We start from the raw sequence: 24,095 nt of genomic DNA, 5'->3' as shown, positions 1-24,095 counted from the left end.
AAGACCATTCCCACCAGGGGCATCCCTACCTAGCCACATTGAAGCTGTGACCACCCTCAGGCAGCTGGAGAGCAACATGTTTGGTTCTTTCTCTAGAGAGAATATATTTTGTTCTTCTTAAAATTCAGGGCTCTGCATTGTGAGGTGAGTCTGATGAAGTAAGAGAAGAATTACTGGACTATGTGCTGCTTCTGCTGCCCTGGAATAGGAAACAGAGGTTTTCCGGTGTAGCAAGCTAGTTTGTGTTATCTAACACTTCTCTATGTACTGGCTAAGAACCTCACCCAATGCAAACTTCCTTTGGCACTTACCCACCCTTAATTTGATAATAAATAACTTAAATATGAAAATAAACATGGTCAGGTTAGAAGGGAAATTGATAATTCGACCAATTGCTATGTTCAGTCATTGCATCTGTGATGGAACTGAGCAATGAGGTTGAGAGGTTGGCACTTACTTAAAATACTACATGTAATGAATAATGAAGGCAACGGAAGATGTAACAATTATGTATCCTCACATCTATGTATGTTGTTGTTTCTCCTAAGGTAGAAATTAATCACATTATGCTAAGAAGGAAAAGCTGTTCGCACTAATCACTGCAGATCATAGGACCTACATGTTAATATAGCAATATTTGTCCTATTCCCAAAGTCTGTCCAGTTGCTTATCTGGGGAACAAATGGTAGAAAAAAACTAATCTGTCTTTCTCTTTTCTATGCAGAAAAAAACTAATCTCTTTTTTCTGAGAGTTTAGAATGAAGCCCTCAGACATTGAGTCCTATCTTAAAAGTTTTCTTCTTTTTTCAAGTTAGTTTAGACAGCCCAGCTCTGTTTATACAGGCCATATTAGACACCAGACTCTGATCATTAAGTTATCAAACCTTTGAATTTATGCATTTTTATTATGTCATCTGGGACCCCAAATGAGCCATAGCAAGCCATTACATTCTGTACATCCACTTCTGAAAGGTATGAATCCTAGGTGTCTCCATACATCTCCCAAGGAAAAACTATTATAGGAAAATTGATTGTGATAAGGCTTTCGTTTTGTGAATATTAGCAGTAAGGCCATGTCCTAGGGATATTACTCAATTACATTAAAAACAACAAAGACCCATTGCCTATTATAGCCTATTTCTTAATATAATGATTACAACCTATCCTCCTTGTCTTAAAATGATTTCAGCTTTGTCTAAATTTGTTGAAGCATCTCCAGATCTTTCACTGAAATCACCATTAAATCTTATGATGCCACATACAGCACAAATGATCTACTCTGTAAAAACAACCATTTTTTTACCAGTTGGTGGACTAACTATACAATATTATTAATTTCTCCTCATAGCGTTTAACTCCATTACACTTCTCAATCAATGAATCTTATTATTGCATTTCTGTCACTCCAGAAGTGTCCATCCCAGAACAGATATTTTGGACAGTCTCATACCTAATTCTGAATTAATTTTGTTTTTAATGTCTTATCTTCAAAATTGAAAAGAAATAACACAAGGCTTATAATGCATTTACTGCTCCAGACTCCATTATAAAATCTAATTCCTTAGAAGAAGCAAAATAAATTAAAGTAACTGAATTTGTGGCTCTCTCTTTGCCATGTCCAGTTATGAAAAATATATACAGTGATAGCCTATATGTTTTAACATAGTTCACAACTCTCAAATACTATGGAGATGATGAGATTTCTTAACCTTCTTAACCTTTTCATACATCTCATGTATCGCTATAAAATAGATACCAAATACGAAAATTATTTGATTTCTTGATACTACTCAAAGAAAGACAAAGTTCCAAAGTATGAAAGACACTATAGAAGCCAGGAAAAAATACATGAGCAGAGAATCATGCTAAACATGCCTTTCTGACTAACGTCCTCATGCAAGTACCTCTTACAGAACATGCAGAAAAATCCATGGAAAATTTTAGTAACTATATCTTGGATCAATTATTGATTTGTTTGATCAGTGAGGATAAGATATATCAAGGCCAGAAAGGCTGCCTGGTGGGACCAAATGATCTCCAGTGAATACTTGTTTTAGCAACCTTCCAGAGACAGCCCATCACAGTAGGGATGTACTGGCTGCAATATTATACAAATAGTTGGGGAAAACTTTTCTAGGAGAACACAGAAAGTGGCCAGTTCATGCCTTTTTTGAAAGCTATAAGATTCCATGAAAAGTGTAAAAATGGAATATGAACTGGAATACTGTCCTAAGGAAACAGTTGAATATGTGACACTTCAAATTGTCTATATATAGGGGAACACAATTTTCCGGGAAGTTATATAATGCTTTGCCCTCACTCAGAACTTCTCTTTTCTTATCACCTCCTTATCCTCTATAAATGAAGACACAACACATGAGAAATATTAAAACTAAAATTAATTACGGTATCAGACATCCTTGAATTTCCATGATCTAATATATTATTACCCTTCACTCTCATGGCCCTGAGTTGTTCACCCTGCCATCATAGGTTGTCTTACTATCAACTGGTGACTTATAGGTCCATATTACTCCTAGTATCTGGAATCCTATATAGTTCATTCTTTCACAAACTTATCTAGATAAATAAACCCATTATACTCAGTCCTTATACCAACAGGTACAGTTTTCTTTCCTGGCCTTTCATTTAATCAGCCTTTACATGACCTAAGCCTGGATGAGTTGGTATTTGGAAAAAAATTCCAGAGAAAGATTGCCTTTCAACCTTGTGAAAATGACCTTATTAGGTACTGTTTATTACCAGTTCAACAGTTAAAGTACGAGGAATTGATCTGTGGTTACTTTGTACCAATTAGTTTGACATTATCCATCCTTAAATGGCAAGAATTGAGAAGTTATTCATATTACAGATATTAAACTGAATTTCTTCAGAGACTATTTAGGGGCTTTTCAGAAAATGAGTGCAGACTCGAGGTCCTTGAAACACATGTATAAGTGGATAAAGTAGGCAGCTCCATGCAAGTATAATCGAACAGTATTATCTAGATGACTGGAACCAGTGGTGGTTATACTATCTTTGCATTCTTTTGTTTTTCATCCATTTGGTGGTATTTTTCAACTTTAATGGTACAACGTTGCATATATTTGTAATTTTTTTCCACTTTGTTATTTTGTTAATAAAACAATTTGCTTAGGTACAGGCTTTACTTGAGGTAATAACCATCCTAACACTTTTCACCTCTACAAAGCCACAGCTAGTGCAAAAAATTTAAATAATTGTGAAATATGTCATTCTATGCCAACTCCTGGGAAAATCCAAGTATTAACCATACTCAATTAATATGACTAAAATAAATTTCAGTCAATACACTTAGCCTTAAAATGTTAGAAAAATATCTATTGATAATAATTTAGGGTAGTGTTGGTACAACTAAACTTGATGTGTTTAACTCTGATTATAGGAGTTGGTTCAATCCTCAAATGAACCTCTCCATTATCAATTGCCATACCATTTCCTTAAACACTATACTTGCCATAGTGTTTCTTTAAACTGTAAATCAAACCTCCAAAGAAATTCAAACATTTGAAATGTTGAGTTATTCCTGTAAAATGACAAAAGTTTAAAACATTCAGGTATAAAAAAAAAAGAGTGGTAGCAGAGATGATGATCATGTATGTGCCCAATGGTGTGTGCTTTCTGTAACCAAGATTCAGACTTTTCAAAAGAATATGTATTGTATAATTCCATCCATGTGACCTCCAGAAAAAAATAAAAATATAAAAGAACAGATCAAGGTTTGCAAGGAGTTTCAGATGGAGGTGTGATTTCACACAGATAGCACAAGGGAGTTTTTGGGGTGAGCAATCTGTTTCATATCATAATTATGTAATGGTTACAACAAACTATGCAATATATCAAAATTCAAATTTCACACATTGAACTGCATATCAAAATGTGTTCCTTTTTGAGTGATAATTTAAAAACGGAAAATTGTAAAAACTGAGAAAATATAAAGCAATTGATGTGGTTTCTATTTTTCTATCTGGAACTCTGATTTTCTTTCTCAACTTCTGAAAAAGATAGCACCAGGCATGCCAACTGTGGTAGGCAAAATAAGGGCTTCAAAAAAGTTAGGCCCCAGTCCCTGGAATCCATGAAAGTTATCTTACATAGCCAAGGGAAAAAAGACACTGCAGATGTGATTAAGTTAAGGATCCTGGGATGAGAAGTTATCCTATGTTATATGGGCCTTAAATATAATCATGTGTGTGCTTATAATAGGGAGGCAGAGGGAGATGACAGAAGAAGAGAAGCAGTGCAAACATAGAGGCAGAGATCAGAGTGATGGAGCCACAAGCCAAGAAATGCAGGCAGCCCTCAGAGCCGGAAGAGACAAAGAACAGCTGACCTTTCTTGTCCAGCTGTTTTAACCCTAATTTAATCTAACTACTTTCCCTATAAGAACAAGCCATAACAGCCAAAACTCAGCCAGGAGGAATTGTTCTCCCCATGCCAACTGCTGATTAGATCCATCCTCAGGAAGAATACAAGAGATCTTGAAATTAGCCTACTCTTGACCACAGGTGGGAGAAATACGGAATTAATTATTTATGTACCTTCTTTATTTCCACTGATTTATCTACAACACTAAAAGATATAACTCTTTTAAAAGAAATTGTGGTAGTAATGTTTAATTCAGTCAAAACATGAAAATGAGGCAGGGAGATTTGTAGCAAGCTGTCTGTAAATTAACCATTGGTCCAAAGTCCTGTTGTAATCCACTAACAAGAATGTGTAAGATAGGGCCGGTCGCGGTGGCTCGCGCCTGTAATCCCAGCACTTTGGGAGGCCGAGGCAGGCGGATCACTTGAGGTCAGGAGTTTGAGACCAGCCTGGCTAACATAGTGAAACCCCATCTCTACTAAAAATACAAAAATTAGGCTGGGCTCAGTGGCTTAGGCCTGTAATCCCAGCACTTTCAGGGGCCAAGGCGGGAGGATCACCAAGGTCAGGAGATCAAGACCATCCTAGCCAACATGGTGAAACCCCATCTCTACTAAAAATAGAAAAAATTAGCTGAGCATGTGAAACCCAGTCTCTACTAAAAATACAAAAACATTGAACCTAACCTTTTTATTATATGCTTTGAATGTCAATATGTTAGTTTCAACTTGCAAACAAACAATATGACAAATGCTATAATTGACGATCTATGACAAAGGAAAGGGGGTGCAGCTTCAGCTCCAGTCTCAGGTTTGTGTACGGGTAGCAGGTGCCTGGGAAGCAATGTGTACTTGCTGCACAGAAGTAGACAGCCGAGTCTTCAGGTTGGGTCTCTGTGATGTGCAGGGAGAAATGTTTGGCTGTCTTGTTCAATGTAACAGCAATTCGTTGGTCTTTCTTTTCGCCCATATTTGAACGAATGTCTATAATAAGCTGAGGTCCTTTTCCAAGTTCTTGCTTATACCAAGGGAAGTAGTTTGAGGCACTGTCTGAATAAGTACACTTGATAACAGCGCCGTCTCCCTCCTGGACACTCAGGGTTGAAGGATGCTGCTCCACATTCTCTCCATTCACCACTATGCAGAAAGAAAAAATCAGAGAAAGAAGAGGGATTGTTAGGTCATTACTCTCTAGAATTATTTTTCATAGTAACGAGAGGAAACCTGAATAAAGCAAGTCTTCTCTTTGAACTGCTGAAGAATATTCACTAATATACTCTGTTACCCAAATACCCTCAACTCACAGTCCAGCTGCAGCCACAGGAATATAAATACAGCTCGAATGGATGTCATCCTTGTTCTTCCCAATTAAGATCAGTCATTGACCTGCAACCTCCAGTTATAAGAGTTACTTCTATCATCAGGTTGTCTCTTCTCTCCTCTGACAGCCATAGGGGTTTCTCACACTGTGTAGCCAACCAATAAGAAAAAGGCTCTGCTGCTACCGTAAACCTATTCATTCAGGACACACTAAAGTGAACCCTGTATTCTGCCTCAGCAGAGGAGCACTGCCATCTTGTGGCCACATCCCTAATTACTGAACTTGCTGGTTGAATGTTTTTCTCTAACCCTACGAGGCACTCAGGTGCACAAAAGCAGCAATGAGTCAAACAGACTGGGTGTTCAATCAGAGATTAAATGCACAGTAAGAATGTAGAGATCTAACTCTATAATTATGCACACTACTGAGTCATTATTCATAAATTATAAAGAAGTAGATGCTGTTGATGTTTATTCAATGATGGGCTGAGTTTATGTTTGAAATTAAGAAAATACCATAATTCACTCTCATAAACAAGAAAAAATAATGCCTTCCTTTTAGGTTAAGTCTACTATCATGACTCGTTTGTTATGAAGAAAACACTTTTTTTTTAGGCAATATGTAAGCCAAAGATCAGAGCAAGAGAGAGAGGACCACTCAATATTTCGAGTGCGTATTATCTCAGGTTCTGCTTCTCAAGCCTGGGCCATGACCTTGCTATTCCCAGAGAATTGACGGTACCGACAATCAAAATGTTGAATATTTCTTCAGTAAAGATGACTTTAATAAAAGGTAAAGAATTAAAGTACAATGATAAAGGAGGAGGGGGACAAGTTCCATGAGTTATTAAATACTCCAACAATAGGAACAGTTTGACCCATAGACTGGGCTGGTTTGCAAGGAGAAATCTGGCATGTTTTAAGAAGTCTTTTCCTATTGCTATGTGTGTTGCTTTCTGCAAAGTGTTGAAAAAACAAGAAGAAATTCTCAGAAAACATCAGGCTGCAGAGTCAAAAAATGTAACCATATGTAACTTTATTATTGAGATAATTCTATTTTTTGATATCAAAGTGGATGATATCAATATGATATGTGCTTAAATACAGTGACTGACTCATATCTTTAGTGGAATTTCCTCTAAAGTAGAGTCAACTCTTCTGTCATGAGCTGCTGTTGTCTCAGCCATTGCTGGCACAGATTCCATATCTATCATTTTTCTCCCAAACTCCACCATAATGTTTTCCTCCAAGATATTGAGAAAGTCCTTCAGTCCTGTATGTTTCCAGGTTTATCTGTTTCTGCCAAAAAAAAAAAAAAACCTTTCTAATCTACTTTAATTTTTGAAATTTCAAAATTACTTCTGTAAGAATACATTAATGGAAGGCTAAATATTTCTTGTGCCTGTCAGCAGAATAGTACAAATAGAAAACTGACAGTAAAATACTGATCATGAGAAATGGTACCTGGGAAACCAAGACTTTCTCATTTCCAGGAGGAAAGCCCCTTTCCTGTGATTTGTACTCACTAGTCTCCTGGAGTTATAGAGACTAAATCTAATTATTTATTCACATCTCACACCCTTAAATATTTACAGACAGCTATGATTAAGAATCTCAACTCAATACATAAATATATGTATATATATAATGTGTGCTTTTACATATATGAAATTTCTCCATTCTAAGGATCTTCAGTTATCTCACCCATTCCTCATACAATACAATTATCAAATCCTTCATTGAGCAAATTACTTTCTTCCTGGAGACAGATACATTGGTTAATATTTGTCCTTTTGAGTTACGGCATCCAGAACTGAATGTAATGGTCTGAATATGACCACTCACATGGAGCACAGCATTCCGTATATTAACTGTACCTTGAATATAGCCATGCCCTGGACAAAATTCCCAGCCTAGTGATTATTTCGTTTTTTGCCAGACTCATTATCAAAGGGTTGGCCCGGAAAAGCTTTTCCAGCACTTTCATGAACTGTCAGCTACACAGGGGCAATGTTCCCCTTAGCTTCCCAATTTCAGTGATCATTTTTAAACAATGTAGAGTGATGCTCCTTATGTTCACATCATTCTTTCAAGGAATATCCATCCACCATAAGGTACACACCTTGCTATTTTTAGGAAAATTCTCAGAAATACATCCAGGGGTTGAGGATGGCACCATCACTTTTGGCTCACTCCTACAGAAGCCAGTGAGTCATGGACTGATTTGCTGGTAGAGTAACAGTGGCTCAGCCTCATGAGTATCTCTGTGGCCCAAAGTGGCAAATGTTTACTTACACAAGTTGGAACTCTCCATTCTCATGGTCAAACTGATTGGACCAAGTCTTTCCCAGACCCAAACTGCAGAGGTCAAAGTGGCTGGATTTTCCTCAGTTTCTCTTTGCTCAGCAATGTGGTCCCGCAGGAATGAGGCAGAGGAAACAATACTAAGGAGGAAGGGAGGAAATCCAGTTTCTTTCTACTCCCGGCTCATCTAATGGTTTCATACTGGCATCTTGGATATGGTTTCTCTCTTTGTAAAGTGAAATTGGACTAAAAGATTTCTAAGTGCTTTTCTAGCTGTAAAATTATTTTATTCTATTTAACAGAGCAAATATTTATTAAGGACTAGTTGTGTACAGTGTAAAGTATGGGAATGCAAGGAGAAATTGTCTTGCATCATGGAACCCCAAAACCATTTTCACATCAATATGCAATCTAGTGGGTCTGAGGTTACCCTAACCAATCCTTGGGCCCCTTCAGAAGCAAAGACAAGGTCCTCCAGATGAGTTCCTATGTGAGTTTTCATTCCTCCTACAACATTAGTGATAGATGGTAGATCAACAGAAGCCTAAATCCATAGTAAAATGAAATCAATTGAGACTTTACTCGCTAAGTATAAAGGCCATCACAAGCAGTGATATGAGGGTGGACACCATGGCTGGGCTATAGGGAGGCAGGATTCTCCCTTCTGGATATCAATTTCTTATCTTTATAGCGTATCATGTCTGTCTTAAAGGAAACACACACACACCTCAGCAACTTGGAGAACATGGAAGAAGTATAGGAGTTTACTAATATGTAAAGCAAAAGGCACTTTCTCAAACATCCTGATTGCTTTCAGACTTCAAAATCCCTCCTTCAAAATTTAGCTTGGGGATTCAAGATTCCCAGCTGGGCTGGCTGTACAATTTGTGGGACTCAGTGCAAAACGAAAATTTAGGATTTCTTATTCGAAAGGCAGGAAAAATAGCCATTAGGTAATAAACTGTAAAGATTTTTTCTTAAAATATTTTATTACTTATAAAATGCAATAGGGTTTATAATGATACATAAGAAAAAACATAAAATTGGTTTAAAAATTTGGTGTCATAAATTAATATAATAATACTTTAATATGATATCTTGATGAATAAAATTTTATGGATCACTTTTCTGCAAATTAATTTATGAGGTTAGCAAAATTCATGCCTGGAGCAACTTCATTTTCAAGCATATAAATGAAAGCAATGTCAAGTGCTCTTATGAAATGCAAAATCTTAACTAGAATTTTTCATTTCTAACTGCGAGAAAGATATTTCTGCTGATGCAACTGATACTGGAGTTCTTAAAGGTATTTTATATACTGTGACAACATTAGCATACTTATCTGATGGATTAACTGAAATATAAATTGTAGTAAATCAGTGGTTGATGGTCCCTGTGAAACAATTTTTCTAAAACAATTTATTTCTTACCACAAATCAGTTTTATGTACGTCTGAACTCAGTTTTCAATGTAAATTTACACAGTGCTGTTTTAATGTTTCCTCTGAAATTTTTAGGAACTTGTGGAAGCTGTATAAGAAACTAGAAATGGCTTAATGATATAGATATAATTCAAAATCCTTGTTTATTCATTTTATCACTGTATCTTCAATTATTAAAAAATTAATTTCAGGCCAGGCACGGTGGGTCACGCCTGTAATCCCAGCACTTTGGGAGGCTGAGGCAGGCGGATCACGGGTCAGGAATTCGAGACCAGCCTGGCCAACTTGGTGAAACCCCATCTCTACTAAAATTAGCCAGGCATGGTGGCAGGGGCCTGTAATCCCAGGTACTCAGGAGGCTGAGGCAGGAGAATCACTTGAACCCAGGAGGCGGAGGTTGCAGTCAGCTGAGATCGCACCACTGCACTCCAGCCTGGGCGACAGAGTGAGACTCCGTCTCAAAAAAAAAAAAAGTTAATTAATTTCAATATTATCCTCTATGTTAAAACGTGGCTGTTCAAAACTTCACATGAAAATAATGCTCTTCAGATACTTCTCAAAAAAAAAAAAGCATACAAGTGGAAACATGAAAAAAAATGCTCATCACTAATCATCATAGAAATGCAAACCAAAACCACAATGTTTGGCTTTTGTTAAAAAGCCAAAAAAATAGCAGATGTTGATGAAGCTGTGGAGAAAAGGCAACACTTATACACTGTTGCTGGGAATGTAAATCAGTTCAGCAACTATAGAGAGCAGTTTGGAGATTTCTCAAAGAACTGAGAGTTCATTCCACCCAGCAATCCCACTACTGGCTACATACCCAAAGGATAATAAACCATCCTACCGAAAGACATGTGTGCCCATATGTTCATCACAGCACTATTCACAATAGCAAAGACATGGAATCAACCCAGGTGCCCATCAGCAGTGGATTTGATAAGGAAAACACGGTACATATACAACATGGACTACTATGCAGCCATGGATGTGGCTGGAAACCATTAGGATAACTTAGGATAACTAAGTGAACTAGCACTGAAACATAAAGCCAAATATGACATGTCCTCACTTATAAGTAGGGGCTAAACATTAGGTACACAAGGTCATAGAAATGAGAACAGTAGACCCTGGAGAATACAAGGGAGGGGACAGAGGGAGGGGGTTAAGGATTGAAAAAAATCACCTTTTCAGTACTATGCTCACTACCTGGGTAATGGATTCATTATAACTCCAAACTCTAGCATCACATAATATACTATTGTAACAAACCTGCAAATGAACCCCCAATTCTAAAATAAAAGTTGAAAAAAAAGATGTTAAGGAAAAAAACAAAAGAAGATAGCATTAAAAGGTGAGAAAATGATGCTCTTTTCCATTAAGCTGCTATCCTTACATGTAATTTCTATTTCTAAACCTGCAGATATCCAAATTGTAATGTTATATCAACTTTCAAAACCACAGTCTCTAAACTTTTTGAAGGATTCTAATAACTCTCCAATATACCTTATTGCCTTGTCCATGTATATGCTTTTATTGTGTAATAATTTACTGAAAAATTTACTGCCACTCACTTTGGATAGCCGCAAAACACCAGAGAGCCCTGTGTGCTCATGCACTCAAAATAGCCCATCCAACTGCTCAGCTCACATGCTGCCCACTGTGCCCATGAACCTGAGCCTGCATGTGATTCTGTCCTGTGTCCTGCTGTCCTGTGTATCTCCTCTGCTCACCTACATGCTCTGTCCTCTCACTGAACTTCACTTACTCACACAAGTTTAAAAACAAAACTATTAAAAATGTCAAGGCAGTGATAGCAGAGCATTAACTAGGGTCCTGTGGGCTGCAACAGATCACATACCCAGGAAGCTGGCCCTGCTCCCAGCTTCACCGGAGACTGCCAGCTTGTCTTCATCTTGGTTCTCAGGGCCCCAGTCCTTCCTAGTCCATTCTTTTACGTTCATGTAACAGACCTTGTAAGGTTGAAATTCTACACGTGTTGTAACTGATCCACATTTAGGTTTAAACTTTGGCTTTGCTTCTCAGAAGTCTTGGAGTGTGGCTACAGCAGGTAAGTTTTTGGGGGGCAACCCTAGAAGTTTCTGCTCTCTTTTCGAGACCTTGAATGATGTTACAAAATCATGAGTAATGCAAGGAAGACAAATGGATTTTAATGTAACAAAATGAAAAGTTTAATGAACTCTTTCTTACTAGATGCAATTTAGAAATTATCCCAACGGATATATTTGCCAGTGATGTATGTGAGCACATTGCACAAATTTATCAATTGAAATAATTGGTATTTCGTGATTCTCAAGGGTCTTCTATAGTGTGTAGCTTAGAGTACACACTCTGCTTTCATACATCGAGAAGGAGAATCCCAGCCCAGCTTCATTGCTAGTTTCATAACCATCTGAGCTCAGGCAAAACATGTGTGCCCTATAATCCTCAGTTTATTCATGTGTAGAGTAAAGAGGTATTGTCAGCACCCAGATAATATATGTAAATTCAGAGAATGTCTGACACCCAATGATGTTACGTGCTTTAAAATTTTATCTTTTATGGGTTCCAGGAGTAAAAAATATATATATATAATATACATCACACATGCTCTCTTCCCTTTTACTAGAAAAGTGAACAACGTGCATTTAGATGAGACATTGAGTCATCTCTTTGCTATTTCTCGACCAGGATATATTTTTTCAAACCTTTTTTATCACAGTAATTTATATGTAATTTATATGCTCTTTGCTAGAGGATCTGTTTTAACAGTACATTGGGTCCTGATATCTTTAAAAGTTGCTCCAGTGGTTCCATATCAAAGCTTTTTCCTGCGAAGAGATTTCTGAGAGCAAAAGGGTAGGACAAAAAAGTTAAACGGCAATCCTGAAATGTCTAATTTTAGCAGAGATAAAAGTGCAACGTCAATCAGAAAACCCGAAGCTGTGCAAGTGATACTGTGGGGGCAACATGCCTCTCTCACGGAAGGGGTTGGGGCTGCAGGCCCAGCTGCAGTTCGGATCCAGGCTGCAGATTTCCTGTGAGAACTGTGCCTCCACTGCACAGAAGTATGTGCCTGAGTCTTTCAGTTGGGCGGCTGTGATGTGTAGGGTACCACAGAGCTCCTCAGAGTTTCTTTTTGACCATAACTTTCCACTGTGCTTCATCCATGAAGCCATGAAAAACAGATTGATGAGGCCAACCCAGGATTCTGTTGGAACCACTGCACGTTGTTCACAGAGGTAGAAAAACTGCATCTCAGAGTAGAGCTGGTTCTCTCCTGGAGACTCGGAACTGAAGGACTCTGCTCCACCTTCACTCGTCTCACTCCTGCTTGGAAAGAGAAAAGCAAATATGTATTATGTCACTAAGGAATCACTGATGCAGTTTCCAAGCCTGTAAAATATCCCTAGAAACACTCATGAGGCTGTAGGACAGTCCAGGAGATTTGTGTCAGCTCTCCCTTCCCTCCCTTCCTCTGTCAGCCCCCATCTAGGATGGCCCAACTCACAGCAAACCTGGACCCACAAAAGCCCCAGGAGAGCTCCCAGTCTCCTCTCCATGGCTCCTTGCCTGGTTGCTGGGGTGCCTTTGCCACTGCTCTGGAAGGGGTCAAGTCTTGGGTCCAGACAAACTTGTTCTTACAGTCAATAGTTTGCACCAGACTCCCTGAGCACCAATCACACCTGAGCTCTGTCATTCATCTGAATAGGAAACTCCACCAGCAGTGGCCTTTGAGACTGCACAGTAATCTCTCCAAAACTCTGGGTGTGAATAGTGCAAGGAGGGAAGAGCCAATATTTGCAGTGTATGAAGTTACAGGGTTTTTTTTCCCTTAAAGTACTTTATATAAGAGAAATTGTAGAATAGTATGTGAAGAAAGAGGATGATACGTCTGAGAAGAATCCGTGTCTCAGCTGGGGAAAGTAGAGCCTTAAAGAATCATGGGAAGCCCAAATTACATAGCTGGACAGAAAATTGCAAAATTCAATTATATGAAAATTTTACTAAGGAAAACTTTCTGGTAGCATGTATGGTGGATTTAGAAACAAATACAATTTCTTGAAATCAGGAGATTGTCTGCATAGAAAATGTTTCCAACTAGAGTTTGTTTGGTTAAAAGAAAAATAGGATGTGTGTATGATATCCACCCCGATTTAATTTCTACCTCTCCCACTCTGTCCAACCCTTTCCCTACACACCCTGCAGGCCCACACAGCTGTTACAATCAGGCCACATACTGCTGGTCAAATTAAATATTCTTCTCTCTATTCTCTTTCTGGTTTTGGTCCTTATTTCCTTCCTATTTTCTTCTTTTCTGCTTATTCTTGTTCCTTTTAGTCTCAGAGAAGATATATGAAGAAATCAGATATCAGGGGTATTTTGGAATAATTTCCATGCCAGTGAATTTCAGGAATTTTAGTCATAAAAATTTAAAAACTTAAAATATGTAATAGAGATGTTTTCTATTGAATGTCCATCCCCCCAGTTCCCAGTAAAACTCCAATTCCCTTACCTCTGCTTATAGAATCATCCTCACAATGGATTCGTAGACCTATGAACTCCAGCTTTCTGAGGTTCTATATAGAATGTCAGAGCTGAAAACCTAAGATGAACTTTACACACACACTGCCCCCCATTCCACTGCAATTCCTTGTTATCTGTGATTTGACTGACTCACATGCCCCCTTGTCTTCTCTTTTAATTGTTCCACCCTTTGGGACCATCAGAAAAAGTCTTCATTTCTGGAAATCCTAGAGTGCCCCCTAGTGGACTGAAGCCATCAACAAAAACCACTACGGACCAACTTATTCCTCAGTAGTCACACAACCCAGCCCCATTCACTGTTTCCTATGAAGGAAATGGAGGTGGTCAGAAAACAATACAACTGCCTAGATTGGATGGGGATTAAGAATGAACCAATTACCACTTTAAAATGTCATTTCGTGGAAATTAGTATCTTAATTTGGCAATTCTCTTTTTGTACTCTCACTTAATTCCTTTAATTTAGTTCAAAATAAGTCCAAAAACATGTATTAAAGTTTTACTATAAGTGAATAATTTATTAGGTTTTAAGAATACTTAAAAGCAGATGTAATATTAGTTTTATGGTCTACTGGAGTGGACAAAAATACATATCTATAATATAAATCACATAGTAGGAACCTAAGAGGAGTGTAAACTAGAAGCTGTATGATCCCAGAGGCAGAAAAAAATACTTAGGAAGGCTGAACAAAACCTAATGAAGAAGGTGATCGTTTTCTCCTCTCTCCCTTTTTCTATGAGTAGACAAGAAAAAAATGTAGATAAACCTTTGTGATGGCTTTTATGACTTTTTTTGGTTTAATACTAGAAAGAATTCACAAATATATGAAATAATTTAAAGTAATACAGCATTCCAGATAGACTAAAATCTCCTTTGACCACTACTCCCAGTTCTAGTCCTTTCATCCCTTATTACCCTTATTGTTTCATCTAATCAATTTGGAGTTGATGCAATCTACATTCATATACAAAATATATGAAACAGCTGAAATATATGGCATTTCATTTATAGGTTTAAAATGTAATAAAAATGATACATCTTGTGCATACCTTTTTGTAACTCACTTTATAAACTCAATAATAAATCTTTAGGTCTTATTGTATTAATTCATATGGGGCCTTCTGCTATACTGCATCATATTAGGGATATACTTCAGTTTATACAGCCTTTCTCCTATTGATCAACACTTAAAATGTTGTTTTTTAACCATAAAATATAAAATGGCAATAAAGCCTTTAAAGAATTCCTCTTTTTATTCACATGTGCTCATGTTTCTTCAGGAGCAGAGACTAGGAACTAGTGAAAGAACCATCAGTGTGGCTAGTAGTGAAAAGCACTCCGGACAGAAGGAAGATCGGGCAAAGGCTCTGAGGAAGAAGGGAATGAATTCATGTTCCCATTATTGTGTTGAATGGTTTTCTTTTTTATTACTTTTGTTAGTGTGCATTGGAGCTCTAGTTTATTGGCTAATTTGATAAACTCTAAAATTACTGTCTTCATATATATAGTATGTGTATAGTTTCTTCCAATTAGCTACAGAAGTAATTCTAAAGAGAGTAAGTCAAAAGGAGAAAAAAATATACCCAAGGAGAAAGAGGGGGACATACAAGGAAAAAATGTTACGGAATAACTTCAGGAAAAAAATAATAACAACTTTGGGCATTTAAAAATTATATATATGTATACATATATAATATAAGGATACTTTTAGGAACAAAAAATACCATTTACACTTTCTAAAACAATAGAAAGAAAAAAGAAAACTATCACTGCAACAGAAGACAGACTAAAACACGAAAGAACAAATCAAGAGCATGCTGAGCAAAGCCAAAACGTTAAAATGAATCCAAATGTATCAGTAATCGAAACATATTTTTAAAAAGACTATGATTCAATCAAAATTAAAAATCTTGCTACATACTGCTTGAAAAAACAGACAACAAGCCCCAAGAAAGCTGAGCATATCGGATGGGATTCTTCCTGCTGCCTCTGTATTCAAGGACTATAGCACCCCTCCCTCATCTACTTAACCCACTGCACCTGCCATAAACAACTTCCAAAAGAATTTCAATCCTTTTCGCTTCTTTTAAATGTCCCTTCTGCTGATTAGGTAGTAAAAGAGTAGTGCAAGATAAGAATAGCAAGTTAGTCTGCTAAAATAGCTCTGGCAAAGTTGAGATCAGAGACGAGAGAGGGAAAAAAAGACAAGGTAAAAAACTCAACATTCATACAGAAAAGAGTAGAGAAAGAAAGGAAAACTATCTGAGATGAAAAACCAAAAAGAAATTAAGATTTAGCTGCAGAAAAGGACAAACCTAACATGAGAAAATTCCATATCCTAATGTAGCAGAGAGAAAGAAGGCAAGTCTAAATAATAGCTTTTACATTTTTATCATTGTACTCTCTACTTCCTTTACAATTTGAAATATTTAGGAAGTATCTGTATCTGTTATTGCACATTTCTAATTGCTCTAGAATCACAAAAGAAAGCAGGGAAAATTCATCATCAAAATTATATATGATCATTGTGTGCGCCAGCAATTAGCAAAGTGTTGTGTCAAGAGAGGCTTTAATTGTCTTCTTCATTAATTTGATATTTATTTCCCTGGAGGGTTGCCACAGAATAAACCGTGTCTCATCAAAAATTTACATGTTGAAGCCCTTATCCCCAGTACATCAGAATGAAACTGCATTTGAAAACAGGATCTTTAAAGAGGTCATTAAGGTAAAATGAGGTTATATAGCTGGGCTCTAACTCAACATAATTGGTGTTCTTGTAAGAAAGGAAATCCAGACACGGACATGTGCACCATGAGAGGAGAGACCACCTGAAGGCACGGTGAGAAGGCAACCATCTGCAAGCCTCAATAACAACCTGCCCTGCCAACGCCTTAATCTTGGATTTCTATCTCCAGAATTGAGAGAAAAACAGATTCTGTTGTTTATGCCACCCCGTCTGTGGTATTTGTCATGGCAGCTCTAGAAAATTAATGTGAAGGTAAATTTTTAATATCCAGTTATATGAAATATATCACACAGAGCAACTTGAAGTCATAAATATACATATAAAGTATCTTCAGCATCTTAACATTCTACCTTTTACACTCATGTTTTGGTGCACTTGTTTCCTGAATAAAAGTGCTCCCTTGTCTTAGATATCCCCATGAGAATTCTGTACAGAGCTCTAATTATCTTGACAACTTTATTATTGTGCTTAAACGATTGGAAATTTGTATTGGATGTGCTGCATATGTGATATTAAATAACAGCGAAATTTCCTTTATAAGTTACCTAACAAGCTTTAAAATACTTTCATATGTACTGTATATAGCAAAATGCCTCTAAATATTAAATGAGTTCTCTGGAATGACTGTTGAGCAAGGATTATAATTACATGACTTATAGATCTTCAGGATTTGCAGGAACACTTATCAAAATATTGTTCATCTTATATATATATATATATGTTACCAAGTAAGAATAAATATACTAAAGTGCTAGGATATATAATTTACATTAAATCTTTTCAACAGAAACCACAGAATATCAAGCATGAGCTGGTTAACTTAAGTCTCAACTCTAAGGAGAGTCAATTCACTTAGTCAAGAAAGCAAACTCCAAGGCGGTCAGCTACTGTTGTTATCAACACGTAAGGCCACAACAGAGGAAACTACAGTTCAGCTACCCACAGCTTGAATGATACCTGAAGCTTTTATAAGTAGCACAGGAAATATCAGATATTGGGTTTTTATTAGAAAAATTAGTGACATGTTAAATAGCATAATGAAATTTAGGAATTGGTTTTTAAATAAAAGTATTTAAGATATGGATTTCAACTATAGAACTTTAGAGACACACCCTACCATTGCCTGAACAGCATATAAAAATCTAGGACAGCCTATACCTTGCACCAAGAATGCTACCAAATTCCAACCAGTGGTGGACTGGATGAAGAAAATGTGGTATATGTACACCACAAAATACTACACAGCCATAAAAAGCATGAGATCATGTCCTTTGCAGCAACATGGATGAAGCTGGAGGCCATTATCCTAAGGGAATTAACACAGAAACAGAAAACCAAATACACAATGTTCTCACTTATAAGTGGGAGTTAAACATTGAGTACACAAGGACACAAAGATGAGAACAATAAGCACTGGGGATTCCAAAAGGGAGGAGAGGGGGGAGGGTAAAGTGTTGCAAAACTATCTATAGGTTACTACATTCACTACAAGATCATTAGAAGCCCAAACCTCAACATCACACAATGAACCCATGTAACAAACTTGCTCATGTAACCCCTGAATCTAATTTAAAAAAAAAAGAATGCTACCAAAGCTTTAATCCCTAAAAGATTCTGTAATCAGCCAATGGTGTGCACAGCCAAATGAATAAATAAATTGTGCTTTATTCATATAATAGGAAACTTCTCAACAATTACAGTAATGAACACGGATTAACCTCCAGAACATGATGAGTGAAAGAAACCAGGCAGAAGAGAGTACCTACTGAATAATCCCATTGATTCAAAGTTTTAAAATGGTTAAAGTATCTGTAATACTAGAAATATGAACATCTGTTGCCTCCAGAAGGTGGGTTGACTGGAAAGGCACACACAAAAACTTTCTGGGTGTTAGAAGTATTTTGTCTTCAGATTGTTTTAAAGGTATCATGGTCTTTTCCCTCCATTTTAAAGAAATCAATAATAAGGATAATTAAGAGAGTTAGATGGATGAAAAATGACTTGGAATTTAAAATCTTCAGACACAGTCTCATTAGTGAATGAAAGACAATTTGTGTTGTAAGCTAAAATACATTTAAAAGGGATTATAATTTGCCTCAATGGTATGATAAAATTTTGTGTCAAACATGCACAAAATGTGAAAAATCAAAATTAATTTCATTAATATAAAAACATATTTCCAAATTCTTCTTAATGTAATTCTTTATTGCATAAAGTTTCTTGTAATCATATAAGTAAAACAATAAATAAGTAAAATAATAAACCATAAATAAATAAAACAAATGAGCAATAAATAAAACAAGCAAGCAACTAGATTTGTCAGGTGACAGTGGGTGGGGAGATGCTCTTCAGTGGCTTGAGATCCTTGGTGCATGTATAAATCTGGTCCAATCAGGAAAGATAGACCATATAATAATTTGAACAGAAAATGCTTTTTATAATTATAGGAAAATTTAATATCAATATAAAAAATTATTAATTATAACAGGATTTAGAGTAACAAGGAAACAGGTAATACAAAGAAAAGAAAACTCTGCTATTCCTATTCCTGTAGGAATAGCAGATATAAGGTGCAGTCCCTACTCCTAGGGCTGGGTACAACACCCCAAGAAGGGACCCCTAGCCCCACCCCCGAGGGGTGAGACCCAGATCTTATTGGGAAAGGCACAACTGTGTCTCACTAGATGACACAGAAGTCACTGTTGTGCTGTGAATTTTCTACAGAGAAATTCACCCTCTCATACTTACCAGAAAACCATAATCTAGGGTGCCGATTCATGAATCTAGGGATGAATATGGGGAAAGCTGGATACAGGAAGGTGTCTCACTGCAGGCTCTGTTCTGCAGTACCACGCAAAAATGGAAGTCCTGGAGGACACTGCTGGCCACTGTACAGCGCAGGAACCTGGTGTGGGTGCACTGCATGAGCCGGACGCTGGAGAAGCCTCTCATGCTGCAGGAACCTGTGGCATGTGCACACAGAAAGCAAAAATCAAAATCTTTTCTCCCTGATCCTCTACTGGCAAAGCATAACGTTATGCCAACTGGCAAGGAACATAGTTGAAGGGTACAGATCCACATTCACGGAAGAGGCAAGGGGTGAATTTGGAGCTGAGAGTCAATAAATCAATCCACCCCTTGGACTATTCAACTTCTATATACAACTTTCTACATACATTTGAAACACATACAACAACAAAACAATTCTATGTTCCTACCTCCTTTAATAGTCGCATAAAGTGCCCATCACAGTCCCTGTGGGCAATGTGGCTGAGCTGATAACAGTGAGTCACCTGAAGTTAGCCATCTTATCAAAGGTAGAAGACAGTGTGCTTTAGAAATAGAAAAGAATGGAGGGACTGAGGCAGGGGACATTACACGAGTACATATCTTATTCATAATTTTACATCTATAATGTTCCATTTACCTTCCTTATACCCATCCAGCAATCATTGAAATACATCTATCCCATATAATCATCTCACTAGGTCCTAAAAACTTCTGCTGATCTCTGCTGGTTCACCATTTGGCTAAGGTGTACCATTGGCCACAATTTTCTTATTCTCTCTATATTTGAGGGTTCCTACGTACCTACCCTCTAATACATTATAGCGTGAGCCAAGTAGCAGCTGGAAAGATTCATCCTCCTTCTCCTTTTTCTCCAGACTACTTGCTACCCTCCTAGGCTTCAAGCAAACAAGAAGTATAAAAGCTTCTTCAACAGTTCTTTACATCCTAGACAAAAGAAAGTCATAAATTTATACTGGGTCCAGTGACCCTCTACCATGCATTGCAATTCTTATCAGTGTTTCCAGCACAGTTTGGCATTGCTAAACTTATCACATGATTGATTATCAAAATGTTATAAGAATCCATCTTTAATATTCCAATAGCTGAAATCATATAACAACAGGGCGAAAGCAATGAATAGAAATGCCAGTAGCTAGAAGAAAAATGAAAGGGATTATAGCCACAAATTTCTGATACAGATTTGCAGCATTTCTGACACTAAAAGAATAGGAAACTACTTTTCTCATGGTGAAAAAGTATTTGGAGAAACACTGATGAATTTTTAATCTTCATTTTTCTTCTTCACTATTCTTAAATAGTTGTCGGAACTAACATCACCTGACATTTTTCTAAGTCCTTCATGATTCTAATGACTCTTTTATTGTTGACTAATAACTTCTCACAGTTCTTCCTAAATAGAGTTATTTAAACTCAGACAAAATATTTAGACACATAAATACCACAGTTAGAGGCAAAAAAAGAAACTCTAAAAAAAATAACCTATGAATGACCAACTTGAAAACAAATTTGCAAGGTAAGAACATGAGAAAATCATCTTCTGTTTTCCAGATTAGATGACAGATGAAATTATAAATGAAAACCAATTTTCTCTGAGGCCATGTCACAGCTCACATAGTCAACCTCCTAATGCAGACAACATCAAGGTAAGTCATGGAGGACTTGATTGTTATAAGAATACTATCTCTTCCATCATTCAAGAATACTATTTCCTATTACATAGTTTCTACAATGAGCAAAAAGCTTCTGAAACAAAATTTATCAGGACATGGAGCATAACAGGAACTGCAGAATTACATAGAAATGCCTGGGTCGGCTTAGCCCTCTTTGCCTCATTCGCCATCATAAAAAAGGAGATCTTTGAAAACGCCACAGGAAGATATACTGAAACTCTGAAAACTTCTCTAGCATAGGCAGTTTGTGTTCAGCTCCCCCTGCAGACCCAGGCACTGTGGCACCCACAGCACAGAAGTACTCAGCAGCATCACTCCAATGCACAGAGGGTTTCCTCAGGTTGAAGGAAGATTGACTCCTCTTAAATTCAGCCTCAAAGCCTTTAATGCCTTGAACCAGAGTGTCTCCTGAAAAGTACTTCAGGAGCAGCTGGAGGCCTTGGCCGGGGGACTGGACATACCAGAAGAGAGAAGGTGTTGCCCCATAGGAATAGTTACATCTCAACTCCAGTGAGGCTCCTTCAGAGACAGTGATGTGGATGTCGGGCTGGGTCACTGACTGGGCTCTGACAGTTCCTGGAAAAACAATGTACTATCAGTGAAAGCAGTGCAGACTCAGTATAAAAAGCAAGCATTTCTAGTCAGAACCTGTGGAACTAGAGACCATAAAGAAATTTTACTCACTCAGGACAAAATGTATCCCCAGCAGTGGGATAAGCTCCAGGAGCATGGCTGAGCAACGGAAACACTGCAGGCTCTTTTCTGCAAGATCTCCAGAGAACAGGAAGGAAAGTGTCTGAAGAGACCAAGACCAAGAGGTGTGAGGAAGTTTCCCTGGAGAAACTCCTTGCTTATTTAAAACTACAAAAGCTGCTGAGATGAATCTGGTTGCTTTTTAAACCTCTAATTCTTGTCACTTGTCTTTGTCTGGAAAGAACTCAACCAGCTGCAGGAAGAAGAAACTGAGCAGTGGATTGATCTTCAACAGAAACAAAAGCTCCAGTGTGTGCAGCATCGCCCTCTGGAGGCCAAGTGCAGAACCAGTTTAGCAGAGAGAGCTCATTAGTGTGTTTCTCCTAATTTCTGAGATGTATCAAAACATCCACACCATGTGTTTCTTCCTGCCCAAGTCTATGACGGTGTTTTAGGCCTACAGTCCATTAGCAATAAGATGTTATGTAAAAATAGAGTAATACGTTACCTCATTGAGAAATCAGGTTTTAAAAATATATCAGAATTAAGCTGTGTTTCTGAGAATTCTTGGACGCAGACTAGCTGCTTCGGGATGAGTTTTTGATGGTTCAGAGTTGCCTTGTTGGTGGTGGAGGATGATAGAGATATTTCCCTTGGAAGATGCTTGTGCGGCCATAGAGTAAAAGACGGGACCCTTAAAATGGGAGTAGTGCCTCTATATGACTAATGACAAGGTGTAACACAGGATGGAAAGGCTTTGCCCCTAGAGCTAAGGTAAACGCAACTACAGAAACCTCTAGGGCTGAAGGAAATACACCAACACCAAACAAGCAATCTCTGAAAACAAGAGAAAGGAGAAATTCGACAGGTTCTCCGTGGCCAATGAGAATCTTTTACAGAGTCAGAATACTTATTTTCTTTGATTCCAGGAGCATGTGGCCAGTTCTCTCCTTGGGTTCTTGATTCATTTGTTACTGCCTGTACAGATTGTTTTTTGTGTAGAATGAGTATGGCTGACATTTTGTAAATACATAGACTTTGAGTGTGGACTTTAGATTCCTAATGCTATATACTCACATCCCATATCTACCAAATTTCTTCCTAACTAAAAAAATAGAAATATAAATGAGAACAAACCAAAATCCAAAAGAGTAAAAACAAAGATCATCTGGAAAGAATAGATTTATCCATGTTTCCATAAGACAAAAGTAGATGGGATCACAGTGAAGTTTAAAGTCAGGGCAGGAAAAACATAGTCAAAATAAACTATGAGGAGCAATTTCTGCTGACTTTCAGGCTGGTGATGATTTTAATGTCTCTCAAAGTTGCTGGGTGTTTGCAAATCCCAGTGTGTTCAAAGTGAAAAAGACAGGATTGTATGATGCCTTGGAATACTGCCTTTTCCTCTGCACTAAAACAATGCAAAGGAATTTCTCAATTCTCTATTGATTTAGAGGCAACATCTCATAGTTGAAGAGGAATAGGATCAGAAAAAGAATGCTCTCATCGGAGGATGTTGACAGCATTTGAAGAAATACATTGATTGTCAGGGAGATTGAATAGTCTCCAAACACACCCCAAAATACCAAAATGCATGGTCCAGGCTGGACGCAGTGGCTCACACCTGTAATCCCAGCACTTTAGGAGGCCGAGGCAGGTGCATCACCCAAGGTCAGGAGTTCCAGACCAGCCTGACCAACTTGGCAAAATCCCATCTCTACTAAAAATACAAAAATTAGCTGGGCGTGGTAGTGCATGTCTGTAATCCCAGCTACTATAGGGAGACTGAGGCAAGAGAATTGCTTGAACCTGGAGTGCAGAGGTTACAGTGAGCCGAGATCACACCACTACACTCCAGCCCGGGCGACAGAGCAAGACTTCATCTCAAAAAATAAATAAATAAATAAATAAATAAATAAATAAATAAATCACAAAATGCATGGTCCATTTAAAATAAGTGAAAATTCAGAAATGAAAAACACAGAGAGAGCAGAAAATTGAAAATAAAATAGCTCTGCTTTAGGTACTGGAAAAGCATAGTCTTTGGATAGTCGTACCACACCTTATTATGCTCTTGGGTTCAGATATTGTTCAGAATCCAGAAGATTTTATATTTGGGGGAAAATAGTTCTTTAAGCTCATATTAAAAACAGGTGCA

At 37.5% G+C, this 24,095-nt stretch overlaps 3 gene segments (V, D, J or C); all 3 read right to left on the bottom strand.

The window, feature by feature from the left end:
- Positions 1 to 4,725: 4,725 nt before the first annotated feature.
- Positions 4,726 to 5,768, bottom strand: LOC129393763 (T cell receptor alpha variable 13-1-like). The segment is given in 2 exon segments: positions 4,726 to 5,543; positions 5,711 to 5,768. Coding segments are annotated over 2 exon segments (432 nt in total).
- A 5,875-nt stretch (positions 5,769 to 11,643) lies between these two features.
- On the bottom strand, positions 11,644 to 20,070 carry LOC100982437 (T cell receptor alpha variable 41-like). The segment is given in 3 exon segments: positions 11,644 to 12,801; positions 19,512 to 19,726; positions 19,982 to 20,070. Coding segments are annotated over 2 exon segments (417 nt in total).
- Positions 20,071 to 21,413: 1,343 nt separating this feature from the next.
- LOC134728918 (T cell receptor alpha variable 8-3-like) lies at positions 21,414 to 22,212 on the bottom strand. The segment is given in 2 exon segments: positions 21,414 to 21,820; positions 21,929 to 22,212. Coding segments are annotated over 2 exon segments (453 nt in total).
- Positions 22,213 to 24,095: the final 1,883 nt, after the last annotated feature.

Source organism: Pan paniscus, chromosome 15 (assembly GCF_029289425.2).
Source record: "Pan paniscus chromosome 15, NHGRI_mPanPan1-v2.0_pri, whole genome shotgun sequence".
In the NCBI taxonomy this organism is placed as follows: Eukaryota; Metazoa; Chordata; class Mammalia; order Primates; family Hominidae; genus Pan; species Pan paniscus.
This window is presented reverse-complemented; position numbering and strand designations above follow the sequence as displayed.